The 23015-nt window shown below is 33.5% G+C and overlaps 1 protein-coding gene across 1 annotated transcript; it reads right to left on the minus strand.

Annotated features, from left to right (window-relative positions):
• Nucleotides 1-227: 227 nt before the first annotated feature.
• On the minus strand, nucleotides 228-22369 carry SEM1 (SEM1, 26S proteasome complex subunit). The gene is made up of 3 exons (XM_006911926.3): nucleotides 22172-22369; nucleotides 7622-7715; nucleotides 228-421 (listed from the first exon to the last, which is right to left on the minus strand). The coding sequence occupies exons 1-3, from the start codon at nucleotides 22344-22346 to the stop codon at nucleotides 379-381; spliced, it is 312 nt and encodes a 103-aa protein (XP_006911988.1). The 5' UTR covers nucleotides 22347-22369; the 3' UTR covers nucleotides 228-378.
• Nucleotides 22370-23015: the final 646 nt, after the last annotated feature.

Below are 23015 nucleotides of genomic sequence, written 5' to 3' on the forward strand. Positions count from 1 at the left end.
AGGCCAACATTTAATTGATGTGGTTTAAGAAAAGTATTGAATTGGAGATCCAATGAATTCTAGACTCAAATCATTTAACCTCTCGAAGCCTCAGTTAATATTAAAAAAATTCATAACAGGAAATTTTACTGTCGCTACATAATAAAGTCCTGGAAAATCATGAATAGTATGAGAAAATTAATAATTAGAGGCAAAAGATCAATACTTCTGAACCAAACCAAAATTAGATCAAAACATTTATTTTTTTGTGTTACAAAAGCAAAAATAAAGCCAAGTAGGTAATGAAATAAACATATTTTTTAAAGTGTCCCATCCTGGGTTCTCCTACAATTTAGTAAACAGTTCAAGTTTAGGTTGCTTCAACACTTCTTCTGGATGCTATGAGGTCTCCATCTTATAACCATGTTTCTCTAGTTCGGCTCTATAATAAAACACAAAAAACATCATTAGATATTGTGATAAATTAAAGAAACAGGTAGTTTTTAGAAATAACACAATAAGTAAGTCAACGAGCAAAGTCTAGGCACCAATTTAAAATACTACCAATAGCTTTACTTTAGTCCCTAAAAAAAAATCTATGTAAGAAATTGGATGTGAATCAACATAATGCTAATAAAATTTTACTTTCCCATTAGTAAACTTATATTTCATTTTCTTTAAATTTCTGATAAATCAATTTATGGAAGAAATGTGAAAAATTTACTGCTATCTTCCAAATACCATATAAATGTTCTGTTTTTAAGAATCATGAACTATATGGTTAAGAACACAAGACATTGGTATCAAACGTTTAGGAATTTCATAATCATCACAATAGGTACTGTTATTTACACATAAAGAATAAACACTGGTTTCCATAGTGACATATATCTATTGCTCTAAGCAAGACAAAAACTATAAATTAAATTTATGGATGTGTGCAAATTATTCTGCATTAACTATTTGTAAGCAAAATAATTTTAAATGTGGAACAAAAATCTCAAAATTTATATTGGAATACTTTGAGAATGTCAACTGCAACTGTTTATCTGCCTTGTATAAAACATCTGCACAAAAAAATTTAGCTCTGTAATCAATATCAGCTATTTAAACTACCACTCCAAATATCACTAGCAACTTACCTGCCACGTTTTATAAGAGTTTACAACACAATTATTTGAGTCCAATCTATGATGAAATATTATACAAATGTAAAGTATAATTAATGTATCCTACATCATTACATCCAATAAGATAAAGACATTTGTTCTCAAGTATAACAGCTTAAACACTATCACATTAACCAGTATAAGCACAAGGTAGGAATGATATATAATATTGATTATTCATTTCCCTGAACTCCTTCAATTCTCTAAAATTTTTAGTTATTTATAATACAAATACTGACCTAAAGTCCATGAATAATATTAAAGCTAGAGATTATTCATATGAAACATCTTTGTCTTCTGCTCAGGTGTAGAGGGCAGTATGGGCTGATGGTAAAATTCTGCATCAGGCAGGAGTCAAGAGATCAATCAGTACAAGTTTCTGACTCTACCCCTCCCTTTGCTGAATTTAATAAAAATGCTTCCTTTGCCCCCAACCCAGGAAATTGAAGATTATAATACCTGTCCTTCAGAATTTTTCTATTTAAAATGGAAATAATTTTAAAACTTTTTTAGTTTTCCGCTGCCTTTAACAAAATCAATGTAGATTATTTACTTTCTCTTATTTAACAACAATGACAAAAAACACCCCCAAAATTCAACTTTCGATTAATGTAAACAAGTACACCAACTCAGTCTGTGCCTGTTTGACTTCCTGGCAAGAGGTAGTGACCAATTACATTTATATATGTTTACAAACACAAAAGAAAAAATGATATGCTTCTCTATTAGCTAAATTCTTTGCTAGAATTTAGGATATTAAGAAATAAAAAAGAAAATAAATCTAGGCCACCACATACGAAACACAGAACAATATAAAAACACGAATACATGAGCCTGTTGAATGGAAAAATCCAGCAAAGAAATCCAGCACAACTGCAATGATATCACAGGACACACATAGTAACATACACTATTTGAAACAAAAATAGCAGCACAAAAGTAAGACTAATAGCCACTGGTAGGTTTAGGAAGTCCTCTTCCTTTAATCAGGAACTATAGTGGCTTCTTGAAGTTCTTAGGTAAAATGTGATGCAGGGTTAGGAAAATGTCATAATTCTATCTATTTCTACTGATACGTAAAGAAGCAAATATGTCAGAAACAGCAAAAACAGAAACAGAAGCACTTTTAGTTACTTGGAGACACAAGTAGTCTTTTTCTTTCTACTTTTACTTGTTAAAGGTAATTACACTGAAAGAGAAACACGGAAAGTGGAAAGCTAGGTCCTTGCCGAATACATGGAGCAACATAAGAGGTAGATCCAGAGTTGAACCCCATGGAATATAACTGACTCTAGAATATGAACAGCCTCTCCGAACTTAGATTAGGACCCAACAATAGCAGAAAACAGTAAAACATGTTTTCGTTTTTTTGATTTTTTTTACCACAGTTTATACCACCACTTTAAAGTCCTTAATACAGTTTACAAAGATTAGGATAGGAAGAACATCTTTGCAGGAAACTTGTTAATCAAGACGATTTTTTTTAAAAAGCAGGATTATCTGAGGGTGTGCTGTCCAATATTGTAGTCACATGTAGCTATTTATTAAAATTAGTTCATTAAGTGGAGTTCATTAGCCACGCCAGCCACATTTTATGAGCTTAACAGCCATATGTAACGAGCGAGTTCTGTACTGGATAGTGCAGCTTACAGAACACTTCCATAACTACAGAAAATTCTATTTGATAGCATTGGAGATATATAAACAACCTTGTGAGAAAAGATACTCATGACCCAATAAAAAGAAATAATCTTATTCACTAATGGAGATAACTAAGATTTTTACACTTACAGAAATTCACAAACCTAAAGGCAAAAGCACAACAGAGAACATAAGAGCACTGTGGAGGTGTACTATAAATACAACGAGCTACAAAGAATATATGGATAATTCTCTATTAGCAAACCAGTAAAAAGACAAGATGTAGTAGTGACAAGAAATCTAATTATCAATACATTTACTAAAAAGTCGCTGATAAAATCATAGCATTCAACAATATCTTGATTTAATTTTTAATAGAAAAGTGCTATTTTCTGACAAATGAAAGAAAAAAAGACACTTTGGAGAAACTGAACTCATTTGAAATAGCAAAAGAGAAAACCTCATTTTGCCTCAACTTAAAAAAATTTTAAGAAGATAACAGAAAACACCGATACATGATTAAGAACACAGAACAGTTGAAAAGGCTGAAAATAAATATTCTAACAACATAATATGATCTTAATGAGGAAGAAAGGGAGAATGCATACAAAAAAAAAGTAGCAGGGTATTCTCTGATGTGGCTCAGTTTTAAGAGAATTAAACCAAAAATAAATTCAAAAAGAAAGTGGCAAGAACTTATATACACAGAATTGATTTAATCCTAGAATGGACTGAGATCTGTAAAAATAACAGTTTTGAGAGCTATATATGGATAAAGAATAAGAATAGATAGATCCGATGCCTGGAATAGATGGTGTTATATTAACAGATTTTAGAGAAAAAGCAGGATTACTGTTCAACAGCTATTGTTCCTATCTTGTCCATGAAACTGCACATAAAAAACAACATCATTAAGATAAAATTGAAAACTAAGGTAAGATAACTTCATACTGTATTAAAGTATTTTAAAGGCTCAAGGCTTTGAATAATTACATCTCAGGGTACTAAAAGAACAAAAAGATATAGTCAAAAAATCAAAGAATCAGCAATTTTGAGAAATCACAGAGAATTGTAAAAGTGTTACTCACAAAGAATAACAGTGAAAGGTAAATTGTACTATTTCCAAAAAGGGGAAAAAGGAGATGGGTAAAACTGTAATTAGTATCCAGCAAAACACTAAAGTCCTTAGAATGTACAATTTCTGAGCCCATAAAAAATACACAGTGTAGAACAAAAGCTTCTGTATCATAATTAAGAATGAATTTTAAAATTTTGTTATAAATTATCTCCTTTCCTTTTTGAACAAATGTCCTAGACTAGAAAATCAGACAATTGCAATAGAATTTCAATATCTTGATTTGAACAAAGTATAAGACTTTCTAGATCACTGTGGTGAGGAATAGATATGGATGGGTGGAATCGAAATAAAATTAGGGAGGAAAGAGTTGCCTCTGCAACATATAGTGCTGGTATAACTGGATATGCACATGCAAAAGAATAAAGCTAGACCTTATTTCACATCATATACAAAAATTAATTCAAAATGGACTAACGACCTAAATGTAAGAGCTGAAATTATAAAACTGTTAGAAGAAAACAGAGAGATGAATTTTTATAACCTTAAATTTGGCAATGAATTCTTTAAAAGTAGATAAAAAATTGGACTTCACAAGAATTAAAATCTTTTGTGTGAAGAACGCTATGAAGAAAGTGAAAACGGAATGGGAGAAAATATTTATAAATAATGTCTGATAAAGGCCTAGTGCCTAGAAAATATAAAGAACTTTTACAACTCAACAACAAAGACAAACAACCAAACTTAAAAATGGGCAAAGGACTTGAATAACTATTTCTCAAAAAAAGATGCAGAAATGGTCAACAAATACATGAAGAGGTTATCAGTTAGAAAACAGAACCAGTCAGAAATAAAGAATACAATAACTGAAATGAAGCATACATGAAAGGGAATCTACAGATTAGATGAAATAGAGGATCAAATCAGCAATTTAGAATGTAGCAGAAAACATCCAATCAGAACAGCAAAAAGAAAAAAGAATCCAAAAAAACGAGGACAGTTTAAGGGGCCTCTGGGACATCAAATATAACTACATTAGCATAATAGGGGTACCAGACAGAGAAGGTAGAGAGCAAGAAATTGAAAACTTATTTGAAGAAATAATGACTTCCCTAACCTGGTGAAGGAAATAGACATACAATAACAGGAAGCTTAGAGTACCAAACAAGATGAACCCAAAGAGGCCCACACCAAGACACATCCTAAATAAAGGTTAAAAACAAAGAGAGAATCTTAAAAGCAGTAAGAGAAAAGCAATTAGTTACTTACAAGGGAGTTCCCATAAGACTGTCAGCTGATTTCTCAACAGAAATTTTGGAGGCCAGAAGTGCTTGGCGCAAAAAATTCAGAGCAAGGACCTATAGCCAAAATTACTCTACTCAGCAAAGCTATCATTTAGAATCGAAGGAGAAATAAAGAGCTTCCCAGACAAAAACAAAAGCAAAGGAGTTCATCAATACCAAACTAGAATTACAAAAAATGGTAGAGAGATTTAAGAAGATAAAAAATATGAATAATACAATGGCAATAACTACATATCTGTGAACAATTACTTTAAATGTAAATGGATAAATGCTCCAATGAAAAGATGGGGTGGCTAAATGGATAAGAAAACAAGACCCTTACATATACTGCCTACGAGAAACTCATTTCAGATTAAAAGACACACACAGACTAAAAGTTAAAGGAAAAGAAAAAGATATTTCATGAAAATGGAAACAAACAAACAAAAAGCTGGGGGAGCAATTCTTATATAAGACAAAACAGACTTTAAAACAAGGGCTATAACAAGAGACAAAGAAAGACCCAGTAATCCCACTTCTGGGTATTCATCTAAAGAAATCCAAAACACTATTTCAAAGGGACATGTGAATCTATATGTTCACGGCAGTATTATTTACAACAGCCAAGATATGGAGGCAACCTGGGTGTCCATGAATGGATAAAGAAGAGATGGTACATGTATACAGTGGAATATCACTCAGCCACAAAAAAAGAATGAAATCTTGTCATCTGCAACAACATGGATGGACCTAAAGGGTATTATGCTGAGCAGAGTAAGTCAGACAGAGAAAGACAAATGCTATATGATTTCACTTACATGTGGAATCTATGGAATAAAATAAACAAAGAAAACAGAAACAAACTAATAGATACAGAGAACACTGTGATGGTTGCCAGATGGAAGGGGTTGGGAGGATGAGTGAAAAGAGAAGGAATTAAGTACACATTGGTAGTTACAGAATAGTCAGGGGATATAAAGTATAGCATATGGAATATAGTCAGTAATATTATAATAACTATGTATGGTGTCAGATGGGTACCAGATTTATTGGGGTAATTACTTTGTAAATTGTATAAATGTCTAATCGCTATGTTGTACACCTGGAACTGATATGATATTGTATGCAAACTATAATTGAAAATTTTTTAATTATTTAAAGAAAAAAGTTAATCTGGTTTGTAAGTCAAAGAGCAATGGAATTACAAATGCTCTTTATTATCTTCAAATTGCTTATCTTTTCTACATTTTTAATGATGAACATTTATTATTTATGTAATAAAATGATCAAAACAATCCGAAAAAAAGAGATTAGTCATTGGGGAAATGAAAATCAAAACCACAATGAAATATCAGTTCACACCCACTAGGATGGTTATGATAAAAAAATGAAAATTAACAATTTTGGTAAGAATATGAAGAGATTAGAACCTTCACACATTGCTGGTAATGTAAAATTGTTCAGCTGCTGTGAAAAAGTTTGGCAGTTCCGCAAAAACAGTTAAACAGAATTACAGTATGACCCAGCAATTCCACTCTTCAGATTATATGCCCAAAATGTAAACACAGGTTTTCAAATAAAAACTGTACATGAATGTTCATAGCAGCACTGTTCACAACAGCCATAATCTGAAAACAACCTAAATGTCTCCCAACTAATTAAGAAGATAAACAAACTGTGGCACATCCATACAATGGAATATCATTCAGCCATAAAAAGGAATGAAATACTGAAACATGCTACAACATGGATGAAACTTGAAAACATTATGCTAAGTGAAAGAAGCTTAGACACACACGATCACTTATTGTATGAAATATCTAGCACAAGCATATCCAGAGACAGAAAGCAGGTTAGTGGTTGCCAGGGGCTGGGGGAAAAGAGAAATGTACAGTGAATGCTTAAGGGGTACGGTGTTCCTTTTGGGGTGCTAAAAATGTTTTTGAATTAAATAGAAATGATGGTTAAACGACACAATATACAAAGTGTCACTAAACTGTACACTAAATGGTTAATTTTATATTATATAAATTTTACTTTGCTCAAGCAATCACTGAATTAGGTAGATTTGTACATGAACATGAAAAAGTATACTCCCCATCACCCCAATCTCCATTCCAGGTTGAGAATCACCAATTTATTAGATCCTAGCACTCTGATTTTAACTTCTGCTGTGATTCGATATTGGCAGAACATTAACATTGACAGAATTAAATCCACAAGGATAAAAAATAGCAAATATCTTTCTACTTAACTCCTTTTGTAAAGAGCATAGAAAGAACAAAAGTTCTACGCAATTACATCAAGTTCATGTTTAGCAACACAGGAGAGGAAGGCAGAATGTCTTACTTTTTATAATCCAAAAACATATTGCAAAGATTAATCATCTTTTAAGAGCTCAATTATCATATGTAAATTACATATTCCATGCTTACAATTAATGCTGTTATATAAAAACCTGGCTGAAAGCTTACCGTAACTGATTAGAGAAGTCATCCTCTACATTGTCATCATCCCAATTATCCTCCCAGACATGTGCATCTTCGTCTTCATCTAAACCAGCCCAGTCTACAAACAGAAACAGATGCTGTCTAAATATTTCTCATATATTATTTCCATAAACACAAAAACTTCAGAAAGTTTGCCACTGAAGGCTCTCACAATTCAAAATACTGTATCTATGAGAAATGGTAATCTTCCTCTTTAAATCTCAATTTATGCTGTCTTGTTCTCTCAATTCTTGAATTTGCAGATAATTTAAAACAGAAGTTAATATAAAAAATTCTATTTGCCATGAAAATTTATTATAATTTCAGGATGATATTTATTTTTCTAGTTATAACATCTATTTCACAATCTTTCAAAACAAAACAGCACTAACAACACTAAGGCAAGTAGAGAAGCAAGAAGATACCGGCCTGAAATTCAAAATTGTAATACATAAAAAAAGATAAGTCATATACAGATAATAAAAAGTAGGCCAAATATTTTCTTAAACATGATTGCAAGATTGTTTTATAGTATATGTCTTTATTCTTTAAGACATGCATGCTGAAATATTTAAGTCAAGTGTAACTTTGACAGTTTACTTACAAATGATTCTTATATATATATACTAGACATATATTTGTATCATATGTACGATATAAATAAATGACAAAATATTATCTGATGAACTTAGGTATTTGATTTGCCACCTTCTTTAATTGAAGATACAACTGACATTTAACGTTATATTAGTTTCAGGTGTACAACACAATGATTTGATATTTGTATATATTACAAAATGATCACCACAATAAATCCAGTTAACATCACCACCATACAGTTACAAAAAAATTTTTTCTCCACCTCTCCCATTCCGCACTTGCTCTCTTTTTAATACTTTTCTACAGTGTTTAAAGTTTTAATATTAAAATGTGCGAAAAATAGTTTTTAAAAGATCTATTTGGAAATTACCTCTGGAAACCTTCACAATTCCCTTTTCCTCGTCCTTACCCTCAGAGATTATGTCTCCTTTTTGTGTGTATATCTCTATCACAGCACTTATATACTGTACAATCACAATTATGTTTATATGTCTATGTCCATTACTAGTGTTTGAGCTCCTTAAGAAAAACTTTTATTTACCTTTGTATTCTTAAACTCAAACAGTACCTAGCATATGTACAACAAATGGCTGTGAAACATGCAACAGAACTTTAAATCAGATGTATTTTGTTTAATGCCCTCTCCTCCAAAAACAGTAATTATAAGCTGCACACTCTTAAGTGTCCTAGCCATTAGCCTCATCTTAGTAGTTACCCAAGAGCTACACACTCTTACATCCTAGACATTAGCTTTATCTTAGTAGTTATCCATTAGAAACATGGCTAAGAACATTTCAACCTAAAAAGAAAAATAACTAACAAAAGGTGCAATTTAGGCTTTTCTTCTTATAATGCACATATAGATTTAAAGCTTTTCAGCAATGGCTTATAATAGGGGTATTTTATTTGTTACAGTATGTATCGATAAAATTTTTTAATGTGATGTACATCTTCGTCATAATTTAAAAAGAAAGTCCCCCCATTTACCTGGTTCCCCAAACCAGAAATCTGCGAGGTATCTTAGCTACTCTTTCTCCAACTATCAGAATCATTCATTACGTCCTTTCTATTTCGACTCAACTATCTCCAGAGTTAGTTTCCCCTTCCCTATTCTCACTGCCACTATGTTAATTTTTATCACTGATTATTCCCTTCACAGACTATTACTGTGGTCCTCTTTTGTCCCCTTTTCCCCAACCTTACAGAGTACATATACCCATCCTCTACTGATGGCTAAAATGACCACTGCCATTCCTGTCAGTTACTATTCAAGACTTTCAGGTAGGAACCAAATTTTATTAAATTTGCAACTCTAATGCCTACAGCCAAATGCTGGGCACACAGCAGAAACCCAGTAAAATGTTGGGTAAATGGAACTACATTTCTTAAGTTCCCTCCCTCTGAGTGGTCAATTGCTAGTGATGGTTTCACTTGGTTTCAGTAAAGCCAAGAGTATATATTTCAAGATAGAAGAGATCAACAATATCATGTATTATGAATGAGTTATATAAAATTCATAACTGTATTTAAGAATGTTTTTGAGAACAGTGATCACCTCATTCAATGCTCCCCTAAGAAAGATCATGTGGGAAATTTCTTTAAAACTTCAGTGCCTGAAAAAATGAAAAAGTTTTTCTTAGTATATTTATTTCAAGTTGCTAAGAAGCGCAGTCAAATGTATACCTAACTTTAATCATTGTATAGGGCACTGAGTGTATATTCATTAACAAAAATTCTCAATAAAAAATACTAATTGTTAACTGCATAAATTTTCTAGTAATATTATTACACCACCTAGTAATATTATTCTTAAAGAAGGAGCACTGCAATTACCTGAATTTAAATCCTATACTATTCGCTGAGGTTCTTAACAACAGTAATAATAATATTGACTATTACAACTCAAAACTAAATTGACTAGGCTAGATCTATCCTTACATTTTCTCCTTTCTTGTAGAAGTATCTTTAAGCTCAAACTGAAAATTTTATTGTTTGTGAAACTATTTATAATGAGAATAGATTAAGAAGTTAAAGAAAAGGAAATTACATTCAAGATTTCCCTCAGTTTATGAAAGGGTGATGAGATACCTACTGCAACCCAATTTTTAAAATAGATACATGTATTCCCAAAGCTAAAGATAAAATAAAAGAATATTTTTGCACTTCTATAGACTAAAAAAGTGATTAGTTAAGAGTTAATCATTAAATATAGGGATAAAATAGTGCTGTTACTCATATTGCGATTGTAATCAATAATAAACTGTTTACTACATAAGTTATAATGTTAGACATAAACTTTCTTTGTTGTTCTTCTAAGAACAAAAAAATCTCAGTCAGAAAAAAAGTGAGTTATCACAACACAAAAAATACAGCAGGCAGAGTGTGCAGTTTTCAGTATACAAGAGAGGAATATTAAGTAAAAGTGGTATGGGGTGCAGCCTAAGATCAAATGTAAAGATAAAATCATCCGAAATCAACCAAATAATTTAAATTTTAAAAACTGAAAAAAGCATTTCAAATCTCAAACTTATCTTTTATAGAAATTTAGATTCTTGGCTATTGAACTTATAATGGAACTAAATCCATTATCCCTTTTGTATCGAGAACAATAACTATATTATCTCTCCACATTCCTTCCAGTTACTATAACCTAGAGCTCCATAGCTTCCTAATAATATTAATAGACAACTTAGAATTTTGTCTCTTATTTTGTTTTAATGACATTAAGACCTTCCAGTATAAAAAATTCACATAACACTATTTCATTAAACTACAACATAGCAAGGTTTGGCTTTGGCTTTATACTTCAAGTTTTTATAAAATGGCTAATACTGAATATTGTTTAAAATTACAGAATTTTGGAGACAAAAACCTTAGAGATCACTGTACATTATAATCTTCTTTGTTTGAAAACTTCCACCATTATCACTATTAAAAAAAAAAAGTAAAGACTGTCTTACAAGAAAATATTAACTTTTTCTACCATTATTTCACAGCCTTAACTCCTAGACTTTAAATATGTTTGGATTGAGCCTAGAAATAGGAGCTGCCAAATTAAATATTTGTTTTACTGATATTTTAAGGAGTTTTTATAAATATATCTAATAAAGTTTAATGTCCAAAAAAAAAAATCTGAATGTACAATATGTTCTTGAATAAAGGGTGTGACACAACTCAAGTCACAATTGAATTGTTTTAAGGTTCTAAGACACCAAGCCTCACATCAGCCTGAACCACTTCTAACTAACCGGCTTCCTTAACTGACCAGGTGGTTTCCATCTGCACTGGTCCCTTAAAAAAAAAAAAAAAAAGATAACATGTCAAAAGATTCAAGTGAGAAATATAAAATAACAGAAATATATATATTTCATATGTCTCTACTAACCTTATAAGCCTACCCTTTACAGAAGAGTAAAAATATAGGGACCCCCAGGAACTTTTAACGTAATTATGACTTGATTCAAAATGTTGATTTCAACACTATTTGATGTCATTCTAATGTCTTCAAGCTAGCTTTAATTCTTTTAATTTTAAGAGTCAAAAAAACATACTTGTTAATTTGTTTTCTAGGAGTGCCAACCCATAATACTAAAAAGGCTAGAAAAAGTCAAAATAACAAAATAAGGGAGATACTAAAAGTCTTTTTTTTTAAGAGGTACAGTTTTTAGTTTATTGAGATGAATTCTGAAGATCATTTAGCATAAGGACAAAACATCAATCCCCCCCATTTATAATCATCCCATGCTATTTTAATAAAAGGAAAGGAAAAGGAAGAAGGTAGAAATAAAATCTCAAGAAAAAGAAATGGCTCACAAAGGGGAAAATAACAGTATTGTGAGCAAAATTTTAGGTAGAACGACACACATAAAAAGATTCATGACACTAGCTCTATATTTCTTTGGCATCATTATACAGTACATCATAATTAAGACACATAATTAAGACAGTTTGTATTTTGTAAAAATACAAAGACAAAACAGCTGGTTAAATTCTTCATTAATCATCACGTAAATTTGAATGCACTCTTTAACCTTAGAGTGAGATGCACTGAAGTCTATATGCCATACTATTCTTCTAATCACCATAGATGAAGAACCCAAGACAATAATTAACCTTTTGAATTACAACTTATTTTAAGTTATTTAATAAGCATACCACTAAGAAATTTTAGTGTTCACCCCAACAAACCAGAATCTGTATTTTACAGAGAAACTTTAAAGATTTTATTACTTAGAAATATACTATATTATGTAAAAAGTTTAAATGATAGAGTATGATAGTCCCAAATATTATTTCCAACACATAAATCCATCATACTGTACATGTTACATGTAAATTACAATATAGGTAAACTCTTAAGTGTACGTGTAACAAACAAGCTATGATTGTTATAATCTCTGGGATTTGGCTGACATCTCTTGCAACACATCTCTGAATTCTGGTTTAATTTTCAATTACGACATACACTGATAACCATGCAATTTTATTTAATCATTCATTTTTAAAGCCTTAAACCCAAAAATGGCTTTTTTAAAAGGACAAAATAATAAATTCAAACAAAGATACCTGATTCATGTCTAATGCCTTTCTTCAATATGTGGATGTCTTTACAATGTCTACACTTCATCTTTAAAACTAAATGTATTGTCAAGATTGTGATTAATCGTTTAAATAACCACAGCTGTGTTTACTTCAGTGTGCAAGCCTCCAGATGTGTACTGGTAAAAAAAAAAAATTACCATATTTTAAGAAGTCAGAATTGGAAATAACCAATAACAGATGCCTAATACATAAGTTTCAAGCAATTCTAAATTACTTAGGGCTTTGCCCCCAAATTTGGCTTTGTTCACATTTGCCAGTGAGAATTACAACTGTGACTAGCTTTATATTTCAAAAATCTGACCTATCAAAGATCCCACGTATTTCATCTAAGTATTACCTTGACATTTAAGTGTGAAAAAGGGTTTTCTCTCAAACAAGGACCAAAAACGTTAGTGAGGAACTTCAGAGCAAACGACCAAAAGCAAGTTATAAATGATGTTGCTACCAGACTATTGGTGACCTTGTAGTTATTTGTGACCAGGAGTCTGAAACAAGAGGCTCCAAATAACTTACAAAACCAGTTATAATTTTTCTTACAAGAAAACAAGGGAATTTCAAACACAATTATTTTCATCCATTTAAAAATGTATACATACACATACCTATATATATGTATATATGTATGTATATGAGTGAGTGTGTGTGTGTGTGTGTGTGTGTGTATCGATATCGATATAGATATGGCAGAATGGTTCCACTACAAAGTCATGCTGACTTTGGTTCTCTTTGTTTATTAGTGCTTTCTTCATAATTCTAAGAAATTCACAAAGCCATTACTACGCTCATCTTTCCAAGCCCTCAGGCACTACACTCATCTCAATTCCCTCATTCTGCTCCTCCATACTGCTGAGTCAGGCGTATTGGATGTGAACTCTACCATCCATCATCCATTAAACATGCAGGTGCAAAATCACAACCCCTGATTTCTTATTTCACTACTCCAAATCGAAATAGTTGCCAAAACTCCTCTGTTGTTCTTGCATCAGTCTCCACTTCTCTCTAATGACAACCTATTTCAGGCCCTTAGTCCTCACCTAAGCTATTTCAACACTTTGCTAATTAGCTTCCTTGACTCCATCTCTTTCTATTCCTTTCAAATGAATTCTGCTGAGTTAATTTTCCTAAACCACCTCCTACCTATAGGAAACTCACACATATCAAACCAACAACCAACAAAAAAAATCCATGTCTCATCTTTATCCTACTTAAGGATAAAGTCCAAACTGGTCATTTGGCTTAAAGCTTTCCATGATTAGGCCCCAAACTACCTGCATTTGTAACCATATTTCACAGCTAAATTATACACACTGATTTTCCACCTCCAAGCATCTATTTTTTTTCCTTTCCTTTGACAATCCCTTTCCTTCATTTCTATCTTTTGAAAGTTCTGTTCAATTGTTGCTGTCTCACATTGTACACAAGTGAAAACAATTTCCACTTTTCGACTGCTGTTGCACTTTATCAGTTGATTATCCTTGCCGTCCCCAACCACTACCAGCAGCGACTGGAAGGAAACCAAATGATATTTTACCCAGAAGCCCAACAGATAAAGACCATCAAAAGCACAGTTGCTCTGGTTTAACTGGGGATGCAAGGGAAGGACTAGGAGCCCCATCTCCCAAGATAAGCATCTGCAAAATACTATAAAGCTTAAGCTTGGTAGGAAAACCACTGATCTATATCTCCCTTAACATTTATATCACTAAGTTCACACACACACACACGCACACACACACACACGCACACACACACACTCATATAACCACCCCACCCTTCCCACCCCACAAGGAGTCAAATCTGGCTCAGTGCAGCCTGTAGTTAACTGTGACTTTGAAAAGTTATTTAATTTTACTAAGTATAAACCATTATAAGGCTGCCATGAGGATTAAATGAGACTATGTATCTAAAGCACTTAGTACTGATAAATGGCAGTCAATATCATTCTCTCTCTGCACCACTGAGTGCCAGATTTATAGGAAGCACTCAGGAAATACATATTCAATGAGTAAATCATTTTTATGCGCTAATCACTGCAAGAGAACTTGAGGAGTGAGGGAATTAAGAAGAACAACATGTTCCAGAATAAAGACAATTCATGCCCCCTTCTACCGAGCATTAAATACACAACAGAACACAAAACTGGAAGGAAAAAAAAAAGATATTTGGTAAATTTTTAGTATCTCAGAAGAAGAGTATAACTATAGTTTTTTGAAACTTATTTTCCCCTTGACGTTTTCACAATTCATCACATCTTTCAATAAATGATGTTTAACAACCGAGTAATAATACTATTTAAGTCACAACTGCTTATTGCTTGTTGATTCCATAGAATCAGTGAAACAGCTAATCAAATAATTTTTACTATGTAATATCCTGAGTCATACTTCTCATTTCCCCCTCTCAAGCACCAATATCTTGATTTGTGGGTTTATTCCACTATATTTCTTTATACCTCTTGTATACCTGTATGCATACTTAAACAATGTATGCTATTATTTTATGTTTTCATATTTTATATAAATAACCACACTATCTTTAAAAATACTTTTGGAAAAGGATTTCGGCAATATTTTTTAATTTAAACGTTTTTAATACTAAAAAATATATTATCAAATAACCTACAATTTCAACAGGCTTAATTAGGATAGACCTAGAATTACAAATAAAATTTGTCAAAAAGTTAGAATTCTAAATAAACTAAATATTAAACATCATCCAGAATCCGAATCCCTAAACAGATTAGGATGTAGAAAAGGAGATTAATGATCACTGAATACCAACTTTACGCCAAACTCTATGCCATGCACTTTACATGTATCACTGTTATGGACTGATTACCTATGTCCCCCAGAACCCCAAATTCTTATGTTGAAGCCCTAACTCCCAATGTGATGTGATGGGAGTTAGGGCTTCCACGTAAGAATTTTGGGTTCTTGAAGATGGAGATGGAGATTTTAAAAGGTAATTAAAGTTATATGAGGTCATGAGGGTGGAGTCCTAGTGATGAAATTATTAGGCCATTATAGGAAAAGACATCAGAGAGCTTGCTCCCTCTCCTCCACCCTATAAGGATAAAGTGAGAAGACAATAGTCTATGAGCCAGGAAGATGGCCCTCACCAAGAAATAAATCAGCTAATACCTTGATCTTAGACCTCCCAGGCTCCAGAATTGTGAGAAAATAAATTTCTGTCGTATAAGACACTAAGTATATGGTATTTTGTTATGGCATCAGACTAACACAACCATGTAATCTCTACATGACTCTAATTATTATGTATAAATTACATATGAAGAAACTGAGAATTAAGAAGGTAACAGTTCAAGGACAAAAAATAATGGTCAATCTCACTCAGATCAATCCAAATCAAATGATATATTTTTCATCCATCAGTGTGCAACGACTAAAATGTTTCATATGGAATATAATCCAACTTATGAGGAAAAGGTGAACTGTAGATGGGACTATTAATTAACTCCTCACAAAAGAAATTTGAAAATATATGTCAAATTTCAAAATGCACCTGGTCCTAATGAGGTGCCAGAGCCAAAGCAGAGTCACAAGGGCATTCATATGGATGAGTAGCATTGTGTGGTTGGTGTGTCAGAGCGTGGACATGGTGAAGAAATCATCCAATACTGGAGTAAGAATGGAAGAGTTCAGCATGGTACAGAATGTTGAAGCCCAAGAGGGATAAGCAGGATATCTATGGGTGGAGGGAGCAAAAAAGACTGGATAGGGAGGAAGATGACCAAAATAGACAATATATTTACAATAATGGAAGCCAGGTTTCTCACTGTTGAGGAATTACAAACTCAGAAAGAGAAAAAAAAATTAGAAATAAATACCATGGTGTTAAACTGTAATTGGAGATATCTGCGTGAACTCATGATTTTATACCAGCATACATACATATAGGTGTAAAAGTATATATATATGTATATACACATTAGTATATTTCCTAGTTTCATCCACTGAGATGGTCCCAAAAGCAATTTGCACAATTGGAGCTAAGATATTGCCTTCTAAATATTCTACACTAAAAGGAACATGCCTTGGAGAAATGGCGAATTCCAGAACTGGAGCAGGGAAAGTTTAAGATTAGCCTTGAATACCTTCTTGTGCCAGAATGTTAGAAAATGCACAAAGAATGATGGTAACATGTCAAAAGGTTACAGCAGACAGCTTGAAGGGGTTCCCATTGTTCACATAGAAGACAATTTGGAGATCGAAGTAAATAACAGCAATATATTATAACCCACTGAATGAGAATTCATGAGTCTGTACTAATATAAATAACTTGAAAGTTTGACGAATGAAATATTGTATTTACAGCGTTTCAAAGTCCCACCTCACAAAACACCTATTAATTATGAACGAGTAATCTAAAAATGGAAAAGTCTCTCATACACTATTTTAATAAAGTGATCAAAATGAACATCATCAGTAATAAAACAAATGAGAATCATGTTCCACCTGATAGGATGCAATGAGAACAAAATATCATGACTATGATTTTCCTGCCGAGGTGCTGAACATGAATCTAAGCACAGGGAAACACGAGACAAAGTAACTGGCCTATAATCTTCACAAGTGTCAAAATCACGAAAGTCAAAGACAAACTGATAACTGCTCTAGACTGAAGAAGCCTAAGAGACATGACAACTGAATGCAGTAACCCATGACTCTAAATCAAGACATTATTGAGACGATCTGAGAAACCTGAAAGAAATTTGTGGATTAGAGATGATAGTAATGTATCAATGTGTTAATTTCCAATTTTGATGTTTGTACTGTGGTTGTCTTTGCAGGAAATATACACATTAAAATATTCTGGAGTGAAGGGCATCAGATTGGCAACTTACTCACTTATGGTTTGGGGGGAAAAGGTTGTACTTTCAATTACTCTGTAAATCTGCAATTATTTCAAAGTAAAAAAATTATATTGAAAAAATTTTAAAATGCACCTTTCAATTTGACCTGGCAAATTCTTCTCTAAAAGTTTATCTTATATAAAAGCAAAAAGCACACATACAAAGATGTACGACTATTCACTGCAGCATATGATTAGCATGAAAGGGTATTCAATAGGCACTTTGCCATTCATTGTATTTATCTTTTTTTCTTAAAAATATTTAGTAACATGAATTCTCCATTTCTTGCTACCACCATGAATTAATTTAAATGTATGATAGTATTATTTGTCTATTACATTTAATAACTAAAATTAGCAAAGCCCCTTTTGGTACTAGGTAAAATAATTAGTGTGATATCTGATATAATCAATATTAGCTGTATCTACTTCTACATTTAAGATTCTAAGGAATCCTTCTTTTAATGGGTTAGCCTAGTTAGTATCCAACGTTCAAGTAAATATTTCTCAGTGGCATTTTTCATAGGACAATTCTTCCCTGTACAGGACTGGCCTATAAATAGCAGGCATTTAAAATCCTTGACCTCTACCCACAAAATGCTGGTACTTATTTCACATTCCTACCTGTCAAGTAAATGTGACATCCAAAAATACTCACCTGGTTAAGAATTATAAGATGTCCTACTCTGTTAAACACAGGTGAGAATGCCTCAGTTATTCTAGAATGCTGGCAGCATTGAGAGACCACCAGCCTATTATCTGCCTCAACAGACATGTTCTCATCAAGTGTCTTACCCAGGAATTTCTCAAGGAGGGTGGGGAGGTGGGTGGTATACTGCTTTTGATTTCTTCAAATATAGCAGTTTCACTGGTTAAAGAAAAATTATAGAATACTTAGCATAATAATATTCTCTTGTAAATACTACTGCTTCTGGAGGCAAACTCAGTTTCATTTTAAATATTTTAAAAAAAGCTTTTCCCTCAAAAAAAGAAAAAACTCTCGATTCTGGCACAGGAAAAAGAAACTAAGAGAATCTAAAAGCCCACTTGTTCTTCCCACTTTTACTCTCACCAACTTACCCTTGTCAGAGAAAGGAGATTAACGAAAATATTTTAATACACTTTCAATAGCTGTCGAATATGAAAACTTGTTTGAAGTTTCAAATAAATTAAGAGTATTTCAGTTTTAGACCCCACTCTACTACCACCAACTTAGATGCATGACTTTGACAAAATCTACCTACTGTAGACTTTAAGTTGCTTTCCAGTTCTAAAATTCTAACCATGCCAAAGCCTCCAAAATTATACCCAATCATGTCCAGAACACTGAATGTTTTCCTAATAAAGCCTATTCTCAATCAGTTTAAATAGTCGAGAAGATGCAGGATGAGTTTCACAAGGATCCTAAACATAATTTTTAACAGTTCCTACTTAACGATGAGTAGATTACAAACCTACCAACTAGAATTGTGAAGAACCACTAATGTAACACAGATCCAGAGTAAATAATGGGGGGAGGGGGAAGTATTTGTTCCCTTGTACTTTCAGAGAATCACCCCATCTCACAAAACTCACATTTTCTGAAGAGATATTCAGAAAAAAAAAACAATGAGGCCTCCACGAAAATACATTATCTTAGTTTCTTTTTTAAAACAGAAATCCCCCTTCCTTAAAACGACTGAACTGGCATCCTACCAAACAAGTTCTTACCTGGGATGAGATGTAGCAACAACACTCCCAAAAGATGGACAATTCTTTAGTTAAACCAGGGACACATTAATTTCAGTAAAGACTTTCACGTAGCAGGCTCTTAACTGCAAGCTACCCTTGACAGTGGCTATCATCCACTTTCTGGAGCACAGACACCCAACAAGACCTTTGAAAGACCTTGGATAGATTGAAAAGATGATTGCAGGCAATTTAAGAGTTATCTATTTGTGATTCTGTCAGTGGCATATTTACCATGAAGACAATCACAAGAACTTCCAAAGAAGGCAAAGAACTCTGAAAGTAATTCAGAGAATTAATAACCAAAAAAAATCTAATACTGAAAGATTCAAAATAGGCCACATTTTAAAAGTAGTACTTCTCCAACTTTAATGAGCATACACATCCTTTAGGAGCCTTGGAAAAGTCCAAACTGAGTCAGTAGGTCTAGGTTGAGATGCTGCATTTCTAACAAGCTCCCAGGTAATGCCAAAACTGCTGGTTCATAGATCACACTTTGAATGGCAATGAAAATTAACCATGACTAGGCTAAAAAAGTCAGAAATATACTGTTTCAAAAGACAAATGATTCTCTGATGATATTTTTCCAAGTTTTTTTTTCTTTTAGTTTTGCTATTTACCAGAGCAATTTTTATTAGTAAATATTTATTGGCTTCACCTCATGGGCTAATTTTGTATCCAGCAAAATCTCAATAATTGAAATTAACAACAAAGGAAAACTGTCTGAATTATAAACAAAAGAAAAATACAGAAACCTAAACAAAAGCAATTCAAATGTCATTTCTCATTTTAAATGGAAAGTTTCCTGAATGAAGCAGATTCTACAACTTCGAACCTCCTGAAGACAAATATTCTGTAAGGTGACCAATAAAAGGTGAGTTACTTAATGTAAATAAACCAATCTGCTGGAGAGGCCTCTCTTCACAAAAAATATTCTCTGCTTTACCTTTAAGCTTTAATGAGATTTTTCTATGTTACTATCAACATTTTCAACAAATTTCTGCTCACAACATAAACTTAGTACAAGACCTACATATTCTGCAAAAGCTGTTAAAAGTTGTTGTGGAAAACCATGTGCATCATCAAGGTACACAGTTATCTCTAGATCCTTTTAAGCAATTTTCAACTACTTATTTTACATACAGATTCATTCCTTTCACAAGCCTTTATTAACCACCTACAATGTGCCAGGCACTTTGCTAAATGTTACAGATAAAGCTTGGATTGAGGATTCACTAAAGACTGACCTTTCAGATCTTGGCTGAACCACCTAATGGCAAGTTTTTTAAATCTCTGAGCCTGTTTCCTCAGGGTTATGGTGATAATTAGACTATATACTGTAAATAAAGTGCCTAACATTGTACCTTGTATATGATAAACGATGAATACATTCATGCTAAACATTTAAAACACGAAATTTCAGTAAGAAGTGGATCCTGCCCTCAATAAGCCAGTTTCTATTACATAGATCATTGTTGGAGCATTGTGAATCAAACTTCAAAGTGAGGTAAAGAAAACACATCTGAACAGATAAATCTACCACTAAAACAAAGAACAATCCCCACAATATATAATGGATCCTAGAATTGGAGGGGGGAAAAAAAGTGCTTTGGGTTGTTAGTTTATGAGTTTGTGGAGTATGCACACTAATTTCTTCCACTAAAAAAAAAAAAAAAAAAATAGAATATAACTAACTACAAAGAACAAATGTTCCAGCTGTGCAGTTTGATGCACAATAGAATCATGATGGGTACAACTTAGGACAATTTTAGTGAAGCAGTAATTGCTTAATGTAACAAATCTGTACACCATTAACCACAATTCCCTTTCTACCACCTTTAGAAAAACAGTAACAACCTCCTTTTCTTATGAGATATTTACCCTATGTGTAACATTAAGCCAATAAAGTAATTTGGAAATTCTAACTAGCCATACGATCTAACAAATAAATAGAACCAGTACAGCTTAAAAAGTTTAAGAACTGTGGCGTCAAAAGGGCCAAGTGTCCATCATTTCTAGCCAGTTATGTTACACTGGTCAAATTTCAGTTTCTTTATCTGAAAAAAATGGTAATACCGGTACCTACATGCTAGATTTGTGAAAATGAATTAGTGCCTCTTGGTAACCATGAAGATAACAAAACATAGACGTTTTAGGGTCTTATAAATACTTAAATTTATGTTAGTTCGAAGTGATCAAAAATTAATGAGCAACAAAACAATAACGTGTATTAAGCACCAACACCTGATCCATCCACCCTACTTAACAAGTTTCATTTGTAAAGTCTTAAAAGTAAGTGGCACTAGCCCAACCAGAAGCAACAATTTAATTCTGGCAGGTTTAAAAGCAAAGGAAGGCTGTTAAACCAAAAGAAAAGAAAAGGAATAGAGGTTATGTAGGCTTGAACGAGGTGGCAGGTGACCCAGTTGAAGAGTAAAAGGACCAACCGTCCATGACACCCGAACTAGAGGCCCAGAGTCGCCGTGGCTCCTCCCAATGAGGAAGCAGAAGGCATACAACCTCACCGGCGAGTCTCACCGTGACACTCCGAACCCCAAGCAGGTCGCACGGAGGGTCGCGCGGGCAGAGCCGCCAGAGCCGGCCGCGGGGGTCCAGGCTTGCCGCGGGCGCCTTCCCGCCGGGCCCTTGCTCCCGCGCCTCCTTCCCCCCGCAGGCCTGAGTCACGGTCCGCGTGGCCCAGACGCCGGGACCCAGCACAGCCCAGCGGGTTACCTTCCGCAGGGAATTCCTCGAACTCGTCGTCCTCCTCCAGGAGACCCAAGTCTACCGGCTGCTTTTTCTCTGACATCGCGACCCTCTGCACGCCAAACCAATAGAAAAGTTGGAGCCCCCACTCTCCCGCAGCCGCCACCACCGCCGCCGCAGCCTCCGAGACCGGCTCTACCATAGAAACATGGGCGCAGAGCAACGGGAGCAGCGCGAGGAATGCTGGGATACTGGAGGTCCGCCCAGCGCCTCCTGCGGGTTTAGCAATCCAGAGTTAGAAAGGTGGCTTCTTTTGTGCCTCTCTCATCTTACCTAGAGTTTCTGAATTGACAAACTTAAAAAAAGGATACGTTCTGTGACTGGAAAAAAACTCATAATGTGTAGAAAAGTTAAAACCTTTACCTAATTTACTGCTGAGGGATGAGGTGTCCACGAAGATTCATTAAAGGCTTGCTGAATAGCAGGCCCTTAACATAAATTTGCTCCATCCTTAAAATAATTCCCTGAGCGTGGTATTAAATATCTCCATATCACAGAAACTTCAGATTCAGAAATAGCTAAAGGCACTCAGGTAGTGCTAGATAATCCAAATGCAAATGTGTTTGCCTGACTTTAATAGCCAAACTTTTCCATTATTCAGTGTTCTTCCATCTTGTAATTATGCTGTGGTGAATACTCTATTGTATATGTGTGTGTAATAACTAGTTTACAGGTTATTATAAAATAATACTATGTAAAACGACATATTCAATATTTTATGGTGTTTGAAATGTGTCATTTGAATTTTAAAAATATTAAATATTTTGAATATAGTTGTGAGTTATAAAACATGTAATATAGATGAGCACTA

This window comes from Pteropus alecto, unplaced genomic scaffold (assembly GCF_000325575.1).
Source record: "Pteropus alecto unplaced genomic scaffold, ASM32557v1 scaffold21, whole genome shotgun sequence".
Taxonomy (NCBI): domain Eukaryota; kingdom Metazoa; phylum Chordata; class Mammalia; order Chiroptera; family Pteropodidae; genus Pteropus; species Pteropus alecto.